At 40.8% G+C, this 18,714-nt stretch overlaps 1 protein-coding gene across 1 annotated transcript in view; it reads right to left on the bottom strand.

Annotated features, from left to right (window-relative positions):
* Positions 1-4,576: 4,576 nt before the first annotated feature.
* Positions 4,577-18,714, bottom strand: part of LOC117529122 (3'-5' RNA helicase YTHDC2) — a 143,088-nt gene continuing 128,950 nt past the window's right edge. The window contains exons 26-29 of the mRNA XM_034191822.1: positions 16,289-16,495; positions 12,896-13,078; positions 9,139-9,213; positions 4,577-5,077 (exon numbers count right to left, since the gene is read on the bottom strand). Of these exons, the coding sequence (XP_034047713.1) occupies positions 9,160-9,213; positions 12,896-13,078; positions 16,289-16,495 (444 nt within the window). The 3' untranslated portion in view covers positions 4,577-5,077; positions 9,139-9,159. The remainder of the gene's footprint in view (positions 5,078-9,138; positions 9,214-12,895; positions 13,079-16,288; positions 16,496-18,714) is intronic.

The following is an 18,714-nucleotide window of genomic DNA, read 5'->3' as shown; positions in this document are numbered from 1 at the left end:
TGTAGTTGGTACACACTCTGGTCCCCCTTTTTAAATATAGGGACCACCACCTCAGTTTGCCACTCCTTAGGCACTGTCCCAGACCTCAACGCAATGTTGAAGAGACTTCTCATCCTAGACAATCCCTCCACACCCAGTGCCTTCAGTATTTCTGAACGGATCTCATCAACCCCCCGGGGCCTTGCCACTGCGGAGTTGTTTGACTACCTCAGTGACTTCCACCAGGGAAACTGATGAAAATCCTCCATCAGCTTCCAGCTCTGCCCCTACTATAGAGGGCGCTCCGGTCTGATGCAGGAGTTCAAAGTGTTCCTTCCAGTGCCGGATTACATCCTCAGATGAGGTCAACAGAGTCCCATCCTTACTGTAGACAGCTTGGATGGTTCCCCGTTTTCCCCTCCTGAGGTGCCTCACGGTCCACCAGAAGCACCTTGGTGCTGACCATAAGTCCTTCTCCATGGTTGCTCCGAACTCTTCCCACACCCGCTGCTTTGCCTCCCCCACAGCAGAGGATTCAGATCGGAGTTCATCTCTAACTTTAAAATAGACACCATATATTTTTCTAAGCATTTCATAACAACAGAAGTTAAAGCTACAGGTCTAAAATCATTGCTAACAGTTGGGCAGGGTTTTTTGGGGACTGGAACAATAATTTATTTTTTCCAGAGTAAAGGAACTGAGTGCTGGTTTACAGACTGCTGGAAGACCGGGCACCAGGCTGGTGTAAGCTCCTCTGAAAAAGTCTTTAAAAGAAAAGCTGAGATGCCATCTGGGCCAGCAGAATTATTTTTCTGAACCCTGCTAAAAAGTGACCTGATTTTGCCTGGATCAACTACTAACCTAGTGCGCAAATCAGTAGGTGAAATGTAATTTAAAATATTAGCACAATCCAAAGAAAAATCCTGAGTCTCAAATGTCAAAAATAAAAGTCACTGAGCTCACTCGCTTTTTTTCTGATCATCTCTTACAAAACTTTTCCTCTTTGTTGTCATGTTAGCTGCCACTTTCATCGAATCCCAAAGCCTTTTAAGCCTAGTCTACACTAGCAAACATTTGTTTGCAAACACCACCAAATTTCATGTTTGGTGGTGTTTGCCATGAAAAGTTTGCCCGAGTTTGGTAGTGTGGACGTATTGCCAAACACCACCAAACTAGTTTGCAAAAGTTTGGACATGTTCATTCTTGAAAACATGTTTGGTGAAGTTTGCCAACAAACAGCCAATCAGAGAAGAGCTGGTGATCATGTGAATTACTAGTTGGACAAAATGGCAGCCTCCAAGAAGAAAAGAGTGTGAGGATTTGAAGAGATACAAAATTTAATTGAGGAATATGAGAAACATCCATGCCTATACAACACCATAATCAAGTGTGTGTCTTGCTTTTGTATCAGTAGCTCCACCTTCTGAAGGAGTTCCTCAAAAGCTGCCTCATCCATCCTCAGAAAGTTCTCATAACTTGGTTTGTCTGAGGACTGTATTTCTTTAAGAAGGCAATTGTAGGCCTCATACTTGTGTCTTTTCTTAATCCAGGATCTGCACCACAAGCGAGGCTTGTGTTGTTTTTGGCGGCCGCGGCTTACTCTGACATTAGTACAAAGCTCCTCCATCTTATTCCTCAGAGACCGCGCATTGCATAGGATCATATCCAGCAGCGGCGGTCTGTTGCCTCTTTGGCGAAGACGCTGACGTATCCCTCCTTGTCTGCCTCTTCTCCGATGACGTGCTCTGCAGGCCGGTTGTAGCCTCAGTGTCTCCGGCAGATCAGCCGGAGGCATGATTCCCACAGATCACAGGGAAAGAAGTCCTCTGGTGTAGGTGAGTGACCGCTCACCTGCTTCCGCGTTCGGAAAAGTTTGGCAGATCCTCAGCAATTCCCAGATAATCAACATTATTAAGAACTGATGCATAAATAATGCCATGGTGCTTTCCACAAACACCTCGACAAAGAAACGATTCAGATAATTAAAACATTCAAAAGTTTAAAAACAGCAGTCGCAGCAGAAGTCTGGGTCGCAACAGGGCAGCACCACCATACAGGAGTCTACATGAACTATGACATTTGCAGGTGACATCGTGATCTCTAGTGAGAGTAGGAAGCAGGTTGAGATGAGCCTGGGCAGATGGTCATATGTTCTGAAAATGAATAGGAGCAAGACTGAGTACATGTATGCGACTATGAGGAAGCATGTGGAAGAGTGAGGTTGCGAGGAGTCGAGGTGGTGAAGGTAGATGAGTATAAATACTTGGCGTCAACTGTATATAGCTGAGTGTTGTTGAGAGGTAAGACGATCGCAGGGAGGGTGGAGCGGGTGGGAAAGAGTGACAGGAGAGATTTTTGACAAGGGAAAAATTTACAAGACAGTACTGAGACCAGGTATGGTGGTGCAAGCAGAATGACAGAAGGTGGGAGCTGGATGTGGCAGAGTTTACAATGCTATGATTTAACTTGGGAGTGATGAGAAGCAACAAGATTAAAAGTGAATATAACAGAGGGACAGCATAGGCAGGACGGTTTGGAGATAAAGTCAGATAGGCAGATGGCTTCAGCATGCGCAGAGGAAGAACCCAGGGAGGATGGAACAACCAGGCAGGAGGAGAAGAGGGAGGAGAAAGAGGTTTACAGATGTGGCGAGGGAGGACATGGAGGTTGGTGGGAGACAAGCTGCAGAGGACAGCCTGAGATGGAGACAAATGATCTGCTGTAGCAACTCCTAACTGGAGCAGCCAGAGGATAAAGAAGAGAAGATTTTAAGATTTTGCAATCTTTTCAACTAATCGCTGATTGTTTCCAACACTAAGAAAAATGATCAAAGTAGCTGTTAATTGCTGATTGACAATCATACAGAAAAGAATGTGTCCATGCCTTCCCACATAAATTTTATCAACATTTTATTTTTAAAATTATATTAACACAACTATGACATAGCTGAAGTTACAGATTAACAGTTGCATTTCAAAAGTTAACATTTACATGGACAGCCATTACCCAAGAAACATTTGCATAGGGATACAATTCCAAAATAAGTCAGAAAAGTGTCACATATTCTTGTTGTTCCCAAACACTATACTGCGTGTGTAAAACATAAACGTGTCAGACTGTCAGTGCAAATAGTTACTATTTACTATGAGACTTTCCACTGGCCTTAGGTGGGAAGAAAAGATGTGTAAGAAAACCATTTATATGCAAACTGTTCAGATATTTCTCAGGAAACAAAGTAAACAATTAATTAGCACAGATACTATTTAATAAACTAGTTGTGCAAAAGAGTCAAATGAGTCAACTGAAGTAGCAATAACATGAATACAACCTGACAACATAACTACAGTGTCTGCAAAAAGTACTCACCCCTCTGACTTTGACCTGTTTTTGCTGTTAGTAAGGTCAACTAAATAGTTCAAAAAACATTGGAGATGGGCGTAATTAAAGTATAAAACAAAAGTGCAAAAGACTTGTGCACCTGTTTCAATCTAACATAAAAATTATTACATATTATGACAGACAAGTGGAGCAAAGAACACAAGAATGTTCCAAAGCCACTGAACATCTCCTGGTTTCCAGTGAAATAAATAATTCCTAAACATAAATCTGTCTAGAGCGGGCCATCCTGTAAACCAGAGTGACCGCGTTATTGGACAAACCGTAAATACTGTGACTTTTGTTGGGATCTTCAGCAACCACAGCTTCATGGTCCAGTGGATCACAAAGATGTGGTTAAAAACATCAGGGGGAAAACATCTCAGTCTGTGTTTGCCAGAATGTGTGTGGAAGGTTTTAGCTGAGATTGCATTTTTTATTTTAAACATAATCTCTACCATGATGCGGTGAGCGGTGAAGCAACAGGCAAAAGTTGTAACAAAGGTCTTCGAAGTCAGACACTGAAGCCTGTCCCTCCTACCTGTCTTGGTTGCTTCTGTCATTAATCTCCTTCATGAACAGTCACGTAAGTTTTACCATACGGCGCTAACCTCTTTCCACATATGTGACTGATTTTACTTTATGGGTTTGTCAGTGACTTGCCTTGTGAAAAATTATGACTTGCTGAAAGTCAACTGCCTGGTATAGATAAGATTTATTAGTGTTACTAGTGTTATTAGTGAAACAAAACTGAAACTAACAAAAGAAAAACAAAGTGAACAGCAACCTTGACGCTTATAAACAAAAGCCAGCTCGTGATCATTTCTGTGGACAGCAAGTCTGTGCTGTCCACAGACTCGCTGCAGCTGCACTGTCTTGACAACGTGTGCGCATGCACGCACGTCTTAGCCAGAGACGTTGAGAGGCTGGAGAGAGAGAAAGAGGCTGGAGGATGGATGGCGATCAAACGGAACGCTGACAGTATGGGGCTACGCAAATGATAAAAAACTGTCAAGACAGAAAGCAAAACGGAATATGGATGAATTGAGGATGTCGTCAGGATTTGTTCACATTTTTCAACAGTTTGAAAATTCTGACGAAGCGCCAGCTACAGAAGCAAAGCTGGACAATGGATAAACGATGTCTCCAAAAGTCAAAGCAAGTCCAGATTCCTTGTTTCGTTTTGGCTTCGGTGTCCTTCATTAGTGCTGTGTGACCGGCCTTTACATTTAGGTCACTGTAAATCTGTTTTCACTTCTACCATTGTTTTTTATTACAACGCTTAATGTGAGTTTATGTCTTAAAACAGGGAAAAGTCTAAGTGCTGAGTACTTTAATGTTAAGGAACTGACTCATTTAAAAAAACAAAAAAACAAAGTTGTTCCTTTGCAACAATATTACCATCCAGAAGATAAGTGTGCCTAAATGCAATAATCTGAACTGTAATCAACAAACTTGCTGAAGTGAAGCAGCTGGTACGCAGAGCTCACGTTCAGACCCAACAATCACATTTCAGACATTAACAACAGTCTGGGAACATGTTCTCCATTTCAGATTATACGTGCAGCTTGATTATGGAGCTACAGGTGGACATATTCAAGAAAAACACATACAATAAATAAAACATGGAACAGAACAGACCACTGTGTTGGGACACATTTCATAGAGATCTCACTTCACCAACCGTCTGTTTCTCCACTTCTGGCAGTGTGGCCCTTATGCACTTTAGGGGAAAATAAAAATTAAGCACAGAATTACAGATGTGAAAACACAAGTATAGCAACTTGTTTTGAAGAAGAAACATTTATTCTATGGACAATTGGCACCAAGTGTTTTTTTATATAATTACTGTGACAGTGCATCCAGAAAGTATTCACAGTGCTTCACTTTTTCCACATTTTATGTTACAGCCTTATTCCAAAATGGATGAAATTCATTTTTTCCTCAAAATTCTACACACAATACCCCATAATGACAATGCGAATAAAGGTAGTTTTTTTTTTTTTTGCAAATTTATTAAAAATAAAAAAACTCGGAAGTGTACATAAGTATTCGGACACGTACATAAGTATTCACAGCATTTGCCAGGAAGCTCACAATTGGGCTCAGGTGCATCCTGTTTTGACTGATCATCACTGAGATGTTTCTACAGCTTACGTGGAGTCCACCTGGGGCAAAGTCAGATATAGTCAGTTGATTGGACATGATTTGGAAAGACACACACCTATCACACCTGTGCACAAACCAAGCATGAAGCAGGAATTGTCTGTAGACCTCTGAAATAGAAAATGGTAAATGGACTGCATTTATATAGCTTTTCCATCTGCATCAGATGCTCAAAGTGCTTTACAATTATGCCTCACATTCACCCCGATGTCAGGGTGCTGCTACAAGGTGCTCACTACACAGCGGGAGCAATAGGGGATTAAACGCCTTGCCCAAGGGCCCTTAGTAATTTTCCAGTCAGGCGGGGATTTGAACCAATGATCTTCTGGACTCACGCCCAACACCTTAACCAGAAGACCATCACCTCCTTCTCTGAGACAGGACTGTCTCAAGGTAAAAATCTGGGGAAGGCTACAGAAACATTTCTGCTGCCTTGAAGGTCCAAGTGAGCACAGTGGCCTCCACCATCCATAAATGGAAGACGTTCATATCCACAAGGACTCTTCCTACAGCTGGCCGCCGATCTAAACTGAGCGATCGAGGGAGAAAAATCTTAATCAGGGAGGTGACCAAGAACCCGATGGCCACTCTGTCAGAGCTCCAGCATTCCTCTGTGGAGAGAGGAGAACCTTCCAGAAGGACAACTATCTTTATCTTTGCAGCAATCCACCAATCAGGTCTGTATGGTAGAGTGGCCAGACAGAAGCCACTCCTTAGTGAAAGGCACATGGCAGCCCACCTGGAGTTTGACAATAAGGCACCCGAAGGACTCTATTAGAAACAAAATTCTCAGGTCTGATATTGAACTCGGTGTGAATGCCAGACGTTATGTTTGGAGGAAATTGCTGCTAAAGGTGCGTCAACAAAGTATTGAGCAAAGGTTGTGAACACTTTCTTACGTGTGATTTCTTAGTTTTTTTATTTTTAATAAATTTGCAAAAATTAAAACGTTTTGTCATGTTGCCATTATTGGATGTTGTGAGTAGGATTTGGGGGCGAAAATACATAAATTTACTCTATTTTGGAATAAGGCTGTAACAAAACAAAATGTTGCTGTGAATAATTTCCGGACGCTCTGTGTGCTGTAACAGGAATGCTGGAATATTTGCAAAGTGTTGAGTTCAGACTCAGCACTGTTGCAGCACAAGTTGCACCAGAGTGAAAAAAGTGTCATTAAGGATTTATAAAAATAAAAAAGGAATGGAAAATTGCTTTACAAGATTTCATAAGCTGCAAGCCTTCCAAGTTGCAGGAGTTCAACATGACTGCCATTAAACATCCGACTGCCTTCATCAGGTTTTACCCACAAATAGTATTCTTTGTTTTGTCCCCCCGTAGCGAAACTTATTTCTGCTTTTCTCCAGTTCTTGACAAGTTTCTCACTCACTCCAAACTTTCTTTCTGCTGCTCGATTACAGTTTACAGCTGTATAATTTTTAATCTGCAGTTTAGCTGTTAGTTTTACTTTTGGTGGCATTTCATTTGTGTTCTCAGTCTATTTTAGTTTAGTAGTATTTTTTGGGTGCATTATTTTTTTAGCAGTGTGTATTTTTGTTGTTGCAGCATTCTGTTGTCAGGTGTGAAGACTGAGGCATATTTTTGACAAATAAGTCATTTTAAAATGTAAGTCGCAGCACCAGGCAAAAACAGTAAGAAGTGTGTGAGTTACAGTTAAGGTGCCTTGACATTTGCATGAATTTGATCCCCGCACTCACACACTATCTAGCGTGCCAGTGAGTAAACTGTTGTAAACTGTGCGCAGCTGTGTTCCAGTGTGCAAAGGAAACTGAAATGTGGAATTTGTATCCTCCAGTGTTCATAACTTCTGGCATGCATTAATTTTGTGAACTAGTCATGAACATTGCGTAACCTATTCGAAAACACTGCATCACTGCGCACAGCGCATCTGAACGATTATGACGAGATGTTACAGCTACAATAAACATGATTTTACAGATACATTATCTAACTCATAAGAAGGAATGAAAATGCAACCGTTTTACCAATCCATCACTATATATATGTATTATAAATCATTACCTCAGAGACAAGATTCCAAATGCGTTCTCCACCACACGCTGCGCATGAGACAATCTGTAGCTGTGATTATTTCTCTGTGATTTTGGTGAGTGATGAGAGAATGGTTTAATCAGCCAACTGCTGACAGTAAATGTGTCATCAGCTACGAAATGTTTAACTATATAGCATGGAGTCAAGCGAGACAAAGCGCGGCATCCAGCGGTACAAAGTGGGGCGCACTGACGCGACGATCTGCGCAGAAGTGCAGGGAAGTTCGTGCAAGTGTCAAGGTGCTTTTAGTTTGGTGCAGGTGCTGAACAAGGACAAAAAGACAAGCTTCTACCAACAACACTTCACAGTAATTCCACAACTTTCTACACAACAAAAATATAAATGCAACACTTTTGGTTTTGCTCCCATTTTGTATGAGATGAACTCAAAGATCTAAACCTTTTTCCACATACACAATATCACCATTTCCCTCAAATATTGTTCACAAACCAGTTTAAATCTGTGATAGTGAGCACTTCGCCTTTGCTGAGATAATCCATCCCACCTCACAGATGTGCCATATCAAGATGCTGATTAGACACCATGATTAGTGCACAGGTGTGCCTTAGACTGCCCACAATAAAAGGCCACTCTGAAAGGTGCAGTTTTGTTTTATTGGGGGGGATACCAGTCAGTATCTGGTGTGACCACCATTTGCCTCATGCAGTGCAACACATCTCCTTCGCATAGAGTTGAAGAGAACACCTCTCCAATGTGCCAAACGCCAGCGAATGTGAGCATTTGCCCACTCAAGTCGGTTACGACGACAAACTGGAGTGACTGACCCCGATGAGGACGACAAGCATGCAGATGAGCTTCCCTGAGACGGTTTCTGACAGTTTGTGCAGAAATTCTTTGATTATGCAAACCGATTGTTTCAGCAGCTGTCCTAGTGGCTGGTCTCAGACGATCTTGGAAGTGAACATGCTGGATGTGGAGGTCCTGGGCTGGTGTGGTTACACGTGGTCTGCGGTTGTGAGGCTGGTTGGATGTACTGCCAAATTCTCTGAAACGCCTTTGGAGACGGCTTATGGTAGAGAAATTAATATTCAATACACGAGCAACAGCTCTGGTTGACATTCCTGCTGTCAGCATGCCAATTGCACGCTCCCTCAAATCTTGCGACATCTGTGGCATTGTGCTGTGTGATAAAACTGCACCTTTCAGAGTGGCCTTTTATTGTGGGCAGTCTAAGACACACCTGTGCACTAATCATGGTATCTAATCAGCATCTTGATATGGCACACCTGTGAGGTGGGATGGATTATCTCAGCAAAGGAGAAGTGCTCACTATCACAGATTTAAACTGGTTTGCGAACAATATTTGAGGGAAATGGTGATATTGTGTATGTGGAAAAAGTTTTAGATCTTTGAGTTAATCTCATACAAAATGGGAGCAAAACCAAAAGTGTTGCATTTATATTTTTGTTGAGTATAAAAAGAATTGCTGTAATCATGCAAAAAAATATAAAAAAATACATTTGAGTTAATGTATGTGCCAGTTTTTAGCCACTCGTGTGTGTAATGTACAGATCTGTGAATCCATACCAGTTACTGAACTTGATTTCTTCAGCTGCTCTCCCACATCAACAGTAATTGGCTGCCAGCTTGAGGTTCCAACTCCTACATCCCCAAAACAAAACAAAAATAAATAGGAAGGAGTTTACAGGAATGACACGGGTAGACATTGGTGGACATAACGCCTATAGCATGTCTGAATTTTGTTTTATGTAGATTCTCTTTATCAATTTGTTCACACATACTGTATTACAGATCAAGTCTCTGAAAGTGTGAGATCATGTTCATGACAGCTCTGTGCATTTACTCTGTGTGCACCTGCTGTGAGAGAGGTTTTTGGATGTTCTGTAGTTAGTGAAGCACAAAACCTTGGGTGTTCAAAGATTCCCTTTCTTGGATTTAGCATGTCCAGCTGAAACTGGGAAATGTACTGTTCCTTCTTGATTGTCTTGAACAGATTTAGAAACAATTACCACAAGGCACCAATGGAAACTGGGGTCCCAACCGTCAAAGCTGAGGCATGCAGATAACAAATGTGCCAGTTTTTCGGTCTTGTTTGTGACTGTGTATACGGTGCATCCATAAAGTTTTCACAGCGCTTCACGTTTTCCACATTTGTGTTGTTACAGCCTTTTTCCAAAATGAAGTAAATATAGTTTTCCCCTCCCAACATCCCATAAAATTAAAATTTTTACAAATGTATTAAAAAAAATTTAAAAACTAAGAAATCACATGTACAATACATAGGTATCCACACCCTTTGCTCAAAACTTTGTTGATGCACATTTGGCAGCAATTACAGGCTCAAGTCTTCTTGAATATGATACCACAAGCTTGGTGCATCTCTCTTCGGGCAGTTTTGTCCATTCTTCTTTGCAGCACCTCTCAAGCTCCATCAGGTTGGATGGGGAGGGTTAGTGCACAGCCATTTTCAGATCTCTCCACAAGATGTTCAATCGGATTCAGGTCTGGGCTCTAGTTGGGCCACTCAAGGACATTCACAGAGTTGTCCTGAAGACACGTCTTTGATATCTTGGCTGTTTATGGTCACTGTCCAGCTGAAAGCTGAATCGTCGCCCCAGTCTGAGGCCAAGAGCGCTCTGGAGCAGGTTTTTATCCAGGATGTCTCTGTACATTGCTGCATTAATCTTTCCATCAATCCTGACTAGTCTCCTAGTTCCTGCCGCTGAAAAACATCCCCACAGTATGATGCTGCCACCACCATGCTTCACTGTAGGGATTAGGGATGGGTATTGATAAGATTTTATCGATATTATCGATTCCGCTTATCGATCCACTTCCTTATCGAGTCCCTTATCGATAGCTCTTGTGAATTTTCTGTGTACTAAAAGTAAGCTTTACAGGTTTTCTATGTCAACAACATTTTATTGAGTCTTGAAGTAAATACAGTGGGGAAAATAAGTATTTGACCCCCTGTCAGTTTTGCAGGTTTTCCCACCTACAAAGAATGGAGAGGTCTGTAATTTTTACTGTAGGTACACTTCAACTGTGAGAGACAGAATCTAAAAAAAACCCCAAACAAAAATCATATTATATGATTTTTAAATAATTAGTTTGCATTTTATTGCATGAAATAAGTATTTCATCCCCTACCAACCAGCAAGAATTCTGTCTCTCACAGATCTGTTAATTTTTAAACCCTCTTACTCTGGACTCTTTACCTGTATTAATTGCACCTGTTTGAACTTGTTACCTGTATAAAAGACACCTGTTCACACACTCAATCAATCACACTCCAACCTGTCCACCACAGCCAAGACCAAAGAGCTGTCTAAGGACACCAGGGACAAAACTGTAGACCTGCACAAGGCTGGGATGGACTACAGGACAACAGGCAAGCAGCTTGGTAGAAGACAACAACTGTTATGATTATTTATTAGAAAGTGGAAGAAACACAAGATGACTGTCAATCTCCCTCGGTCTGGGATTCCATGCAAGATCTCACTTTGTGGGGTAAGGATGATTCTGAGAAAGCTCAGAGCTACACAGGAGGACCTGGTCAATGACCTGAAAAGAGCTGGGACCACAGTCACAAAGATTACATTAGTAACACATGATGCTGTCATGGTTTAAAATCCTGCAGGGCAGCAAGGTCCCCCTGCTCAAGCCAGCACATGTCCAGTACTATTTGAAGTTCACCAGTGACCATCTGGATGATCCAGAGGAGGCATGGGAGAAGGCCATGTGGTCAGACGAGACCAGAACAGAGCTTTTTGGAATCACCTCCACTTTCCATGTTTAGAGGATGAGAACAACTCCAAGAAAACCATCCCAACCGTGAAGCATGGGGGTGGAAACATCATACTCTGGGGGTACTCTTCTGCAAAGAGGACAGGATGACTGCACCGTATTCAAGGGAGGATGGATGGGGTCATGTATTGCAAGATTTTGGCAAACAACCTCCTTCCCTCAGTAAGAGCATTGAAGATGGGTCATGGCTGGGTCTTCCAGCAGGACAATGACCCCAAACACACAGCCAGGGAAACTAAGCAGGGGTTCCGTAAGAAGCATTTCAAGGTCCTGGAGTGGTCTGGCCAGTCTCCAGACCTGAACTCAATAGAAAATCTTTGAAGGGAGCTGAAACTATAAACCTGAAGGATTTGGAGAAGATCTGTATGGAGGAGTGGACCAAAATCCCTGTTGCAGTGCGTGAAAACGTGGTCAAGAACTACAGGAAACGTCTGACCTCTGTAATGGCAAGTAGCAACAAATCTAACTACTTTTCCTGGCATTACCAGTGACTTTTCTGATGTTTGGCGGCTAAAAGTGAAAGTCTCTTGTCACAGAGTGGCAGTGGGTCTCCCCCCTCCTCCTCCGCTGCAGCAGTCTGTCTTTAAAGCACTGAGCGGAAGGATATCTACAATCCTCCTCACTCGACTCGCTCAGCCAACTGACCTTGTTTGCTGCGCTGTGATTAAATAGTCCCCAGACTTTGAGAAGCCCTCGCCTTGAGAAGTTATTTTATTTTAATAAGTGATGGCCAATTTTAATGGCAAAATAAATAAACAAATCAAGAATCAAGTTTATTTGTGGTTCTAAATATTTTAAGGTGGTTTTTCCTCAATTTCTTTGCCTCTTCCACAATGTTTTGTTTTCAAAACTTTATTTAAAAAGATATATTAGCAAACATTAAGCATACAGTTAATAGAAAGAGATAGAAAATAAAATAAATTGTACAAAGGTAAAGGGATTCTTGAACATTAATTCTCTTAAAAAATTTTCTTATAGAGTATGACAGTTTTGGACAAGTTAGTTTTTCTGGCAAAAAATATGAAGGTTGAATAAAATTGAACAGGGCTTCATATTGGAACCGTTGTGCTGCTTTTTACTTGTGGAAATATTTTGTTAAAAACTGTTAACTAGGAATGTTTTTTTTATTATCTTTCATACATTTCTCGTTTATTTTTAGAATATTTTATTTAACTTATTACCAGGCAGCACTTTGCAATCATTTTATTTTCGTGTTTGTATAATGTTACAATAAATTGTTGGTTTAAACAACAAGCAGATTTAGGTTTGCATTTTGTGCCCATACTGTACCGAAAATGAACCGAACCGTGACTTCAGACCTGAGGTACATACTGAACCATGATTTTTGTGTATCATTACACCCCTAGTAGATACTGTTGGTAAGCAGACCTATTGTTTTGGGATATTTAGGGAGTTAAATGGTTGACAAGATTTTTTTTTTTACTGGTTAACTGGTTCTTGGTCTGAAAAGGTTTAAGAAACACTGATGTATACCTAGAGCTACTGTACATCTCACCTGCCCATCTCTGCTGATCTGGACTTTCTTGTTGTCATTCCATGGGTTCTGGATGTGTTGGGAGCAGTGGAAAGGAAGACTCTCCTTGCGGATCCATTCTACACTAAACACACCTCCAAGTCCTATGAAGCCCCAGTCATCACAACTCTCCTGACTGATACTCGACATCATGCGAGCATAACCCTGTGAGGAGAAACAATGCCATGACTTTTGGTACATAAATAAAAAATTAAGATTCAAAACCCTGACAACATATTGGACCATTAGAGTTCAATGTGCCAACTATTCAAATCAACAAACTGATTTTTGCTGTCAGTAGAAAAAAGTCCATTCTGTACACTAGTGTGATAAACACTGCATAAATAACAGTAAGTGTGCACACATATACACTATGGAAATGCACTCAGTCATTGGTGTGTGAACTGTGGAATACACAAATACAATAAAAAAAAAGCCCTCAAATTGGATAGAACCTACAGTCAAAGTCACAGGCATGTGATGTATGAATCCTGAGCTCTGTTACAATGTTTCAGATTCAACACAGTTTATTTTTACAGCATAATTCACACAAGGGGCATCACACAACTAAGGTCTAACCTTACACACCCTTACCAGTAACAAAATATACATAACTTACAGCTCAACTATGAGCTGTTGCATAACTAAAAGTTACCGTTGTATTTTGTAAAGTACCCCAATAATGGCAATTGTGCAGAGATTCTCCAAACTGAGCACAAAGAGGCGTGAACAGGGTGCAGGCCAAAGATTCAACCTTGTATTCAACATGATAACCAAAATCAATTTAATCGCTGCATTATTTATTGATAAGGCACACATGTTGTTAAGGGGCTCAGCTAATGAGCTAATTAATGTCACTAAACAAGACATAAAACAAGAGTAAACTGACTCTTTAAGTCACTGAACAGACGTCATATGTGAGGTGAATGTGTAGTGCAATGAAACATTTGAAAATCCGGTGCATTATTTATTTATAATACCAACACTGGTTTTGCAATCAGAGGCTACGAGCCCATTAATGTTTTTGTTACAAATGCAAAAAGGAAGCAAATGGCTTCTTTAAGCCACCGAACAATTATCTTATTCTTCTTGTTCCTGTTCTTCAACTTCTACTTCCTGCTTAAAAAGACAACCTCTGCTAAAATATTAGCCCAAGTCAGATCTGTAACTTTGGGACAAGGACAGTTGGGCTGGAGTGCGAGCAAGGCTCACGCCACAGCTGGGCAAGCTAGAGTGCCTTGATAGAGAGTGGCGACACGAGGAGTCGAAAACAATCGGGCACGTGACTCATGGTGCCATCTTGGGTCCAAAATAGCATTCACTGTTAATCTGTCTGCATGTAAATCCAGCAATTTTATAAATTTATTTGCTGAAAATGGCAGATTGTTGTGCATTTGGAGGCACAAATAGACAACAAGGGCTTCAAGATGTACAGATTCCCTTCAGAACAGAAGAACAATTTCGAAAAATAAAGTCAGCTGTGTGGGATGGAAGCGACTTCAATGTCAAAGCTTTGAGAGGTAAATTTATTGATCAGTCCCATGAACAGTAAAACTCACCTAAACCGTCATCGTATAAACCAGATATTCGCAGTCACCGGACAAAAAAGTCCCAAAGTTTTTGTATTGTTTTCCATGTAATAAACACCGTATATAACGGATTTTGTACAGCGGATTTTTCGCTCACATCGGATAAAGTGTCCCGTCCGATCGCAATGTATTTCCATTAAAAACCTCGAGCAGTCTGGACGCACAAATTAAAGTTCAGCTCTGACAGTCGCTGATTTGTGGAAAGTGGGACCGGAGTCATTTCTGCGATTAAAAGTTCAACCGTTTAATTTTTTCAAACCGTGTTCAGACTGGGACCTGAAGCATGATGTGCACCTGTTAAATCAGACATAAAAGATTGTGATCTGATACTTTTTTGCTTTTAATCTGTCGTCTCCCATCATATTATATAGCGCGCACGCTGATAAATGGATCAGAAAAGTCTGCACATTTACAGCACAAAGTCGGTAAAAGAGGAAAATATACAGCTTACCTTTGATTTGGAGGTGATGACTGTAGAAAGAAAAGCTTGTTGAGGGTCAAATTAGTCCTTAATAAAGCATAATCCGGAGACGAAGAACTTTAAAACTGTCACACGTCATTGCATGACACGGAGTTACAGTTGCAGCAGCTGCATAAATCAGGCTTTAAATTAATTAAATAAATCATAAATTGTAAATTTACGTAAACTATTTTTATATTTATCTTGATAGGATGTGTTGCTGTATGCGGTTAAATGATTTTAAAACATGTTGAAAACATTAAAGGTTCATTCAGTAGTTCAGCGCAGTTGAACCCAAAATGGCGCCATGGGCTACAGATGGACAACATACATGGAGACAACTTATTTTAAATTGTGCACTCTACATCTGCCCTATAGACAAGAAAAATATGGAAAGATTAATTATGATGATTATTATTGCTTTAGGTGCCTGCTATAACAGCAGAAAAGGAAAACAGGAATTTAGAAAGTAATGTGAATTGCTATTAAATTCATGGCATGTAATATACTTTTTTGGGGAGGGGGTATTGTTCTATCAACATGTAAAAAGTTGATATTTTTAAAAATGAAAAGTTCTAAGTGTTAAGCTACAGTCTACATAAGTCTAACATGTCTAAAAACATGCAAAAAAAATATATGAGACGAGATCCAGATTAACCAGATTATCAAGAATAATTTAGAATATGTAAACGGATCAACAAAATTTGAGTCGAACACATACATGTAATTGTTATGGCCAGTGCATGTGAGGCTGTGTTAAACCCCAACGACAATGCAGGAAGCCAGTCTGTCTCTGCTGATGCTCTCAATACAAATTGGAGAGGTAAGGTAAATGAAAAAGGCAGGTGAATAATACACATAAATGTGCATGAACTGGCACATCTAATATAATATAACGCTGACACCGCATGTGCAGCCATTTTGATTGATTTCTCACTGCAAATTTTCCCAGTTCCAGTCCAGAGTTCTCCAGTTGGTGGAGCTGAAATGTGTTTAACTGTTCAAATTTGACATTGATATTTTAATGTACAACCAGTGTTACTTTCAACTAGGCCAAATCAACTGGAACGGGAATTTGTTTCTGGGAGTATTCTCGCAGTGAACCGAGTGTCTACATGCAAATTTCTGGACAGAATTGGAGTTGACACTTCACTGCCACCTTGACTGCATCATTTCAACTCCGTGGTGGTGTACAGAGACGATTACAAGTCACTGTCCAAACACTTATGCACCTGACTCTACATTGCAAGACAAGACTTAATCAATATGCCAGAGCAAAAGAAGATGTGATTGTTTTTTCTTTTTTTTTGTCTGTGAGAGCATTACCTGGAAGTGTCCAGAGCCTTGAACAGAGAAGATTAGGATGATGACATTATTCTCCAGGAAGGCCTTGTTGAGTTTGGGCTCATTGCTTGGTGTTGTGGACCAAATGCCCTTCTGCTGAGAAATCTCAATGTTCCTGAGGTTGCTGCTCTTCATAATGAAGTACCGTACAACTGAAGAGGCTGGCTGTGGAAACACTGGATTTGAGCACTGTCAGGATCAAGAAAAAAAGAAAAAAGTGTTCCCCTCCTTTAAGTTAAAACCTCTCTTTCACACACACATGGCACCTTGGATATTTGCAATCTACTTATTACTTTAAAAAAATAATACAAGACAGATGCTGGCAAATATCAGTAAAAGCTGTGTATTCATACTCATTATAAGAAGGCAAAAAGAGTATCCATTTCAAGCGCTAAAGTTATGAATAAAAGTTTATTTGAGGGTAAAAGATGTGTCAAAGGCTAAGGAAAGGGCATATAGTGAGCTGTACATGAAGATGAACACCAAGGAAGAAGAAAAGGACCTGTATCAATTGGCTAGATGAACAACTGGTGAGCTGGAATGGACGTGCAGCAGGTTTGGAAATGTGCTGATAAGCAGTGAGTGTGTTGACAAGCTTGGGAGTATTTTGAGGAGCTGATGAATGAAGAAAATGACAGAAGGCTGGGTGATGTGTAGAGAGTAAATAGGGAAGTGCAACAGATTAGTAAGAATGAAGTGAGCACAGCTATGAAGAGGATGAAGTGCGAAAAGGCAGTTGGTCCTCATGACATACCAATGAAGACATGGATATGTTCGGAGAAACTGCAGTGGAGAATTTAACCAAACTGTATAAAGTCTTTGGAAAATGAGAGGATGCCTGAACAGTCGGGAAGAAATGTACTGGTTCTGATTTTTAAGAGTAAGGGTGATGTGTGGAGCTGCAGTACCTACAAAGGCACAATGTTGCCCAACCACAGAATGAAGTTATGGAAAACAGTTTAAGCTAGGCAATGCTTTCATGCTGAGAAAAAGCACTGCAGATACAATGTTTGCTCTGACAGAGCTGATGGTGAAGTATAGAGAACCCCAAGACATTACAGTGTACGTTTGTGAATTTAAAAAAAGTTTGTGACAGAGTGCCAAGAAGTGGTGTATGATGAATTCTGGAGTGGCAGAGCAGAGAAGTATACGAGGGTGATGCAGTATATGTACAAAGAGAGTGTAACAGCAGTGAAGTGACAAATGCGTTCAAGCTGAGGTGGGATTATATCAAGGATTGGCTCTGAACCCCTTTCTCGTTTGCAACAGTGATGTACAGGTTGACAGACAAGATCAGACAGGAGTCTCCATGAACTATGATGTTTGCAGATGACGTGATCTGTCATGAGAGTAGAGAGCAGGTTGAGACTAGTCTGGAGAGTTGGAGCTAAGCTCTGGAAAAAAAAGGGGGAATGAAAGTCATTTGGAGCAAGAGTGTGTACATGTGTGTATGAAAGAGGGAAGCACATTGGAATAGTGAAGGGGTTAAGGTAATGAATCTACCAATCAATCTCTTAATATAGCACCAAATCACAACACAAGTTGCCACAATGTGTTTCACAAAAGTAAGGTTGAACATTACAGACTCCCGAAGCATGCACATTTGCAATAGTTGTAAGAGAAAAACTCCCTCAAGTGTTTTTTTTTTTTTGTTTGGTTTTTTTTGCAGGAAGAAACCTCAAGTACACCAGACTCAGACAGGTGACCATCTGTTCTTGTCATACCACCAATAATAATTTGACAAATAAAACCAAGTACAACAAAGAACTGTGAAACATGCAAGACAGAGAAGAGGCAGATAAGCAGCAGTTACTCAGTAAGTCCAGTATTTGGATTAATTGTCTATTCAGTCAAACAGTAAAGAACATGAACCAGTGAAGCAGAACACAATTGCGATAAGTCCATCAGATGGCTAAATGCTTGGAGTCAAATGTCCAAAGTAACGGCCAATGTATCAGAGAGGTGAAAAAGAGAATAGGCAGGATGGAGTGGGTGGAGAAGAGCGGCAGGAATGATTTGTGACAAAGTTATCTGCAAGAATGAAAGACTAAAATTTACAACTGTAGTGAGAGCAGCTATGCTGTATGGCTTCAAAGCAGTGGTGCTAACAAAAAAACAGGAGGCAGAGCTGGAGGTGGCAAACCAGAAGATGCTGCAATTTCCTTTGGGAGTGACACAGATGGACAGGATTAGTAATGAACATATCAAAGGAACAGCAGAGGTAGGACAGTTTGGAGACAAAGAGGCCAGAATGAGATAGTTTGGCCATGTACAGGAGGGATGCAGCATATATACGGAGAAATATGCGGAGGATGGAGCCACCAGGCAGGAGAAGAATGAGGCCAAAAGAGGAGATCCAACTGGCATTGCTTCTTAATGCGGAGAGGAGGAAGGAAGGAGAGGAAGGT

The sequence above is a fragment of the Thalassophryne amazonica genome, chromosome 17, assembly GCF_902500255.1.
Source record: "Thalassophryne amazonica chromosome 17, fThaAma1.1, whole genome shotgun sequence".
NCBI lineage: Eukaryota > Metazoa > Chordata > Actinopteri > Batrachoidiformes > Batrachoididae > Thalassophryne > Thalassophryne amazonica.
This window is presented reverse-complemented; position numbering and strand designations above follow the sequence as displayed.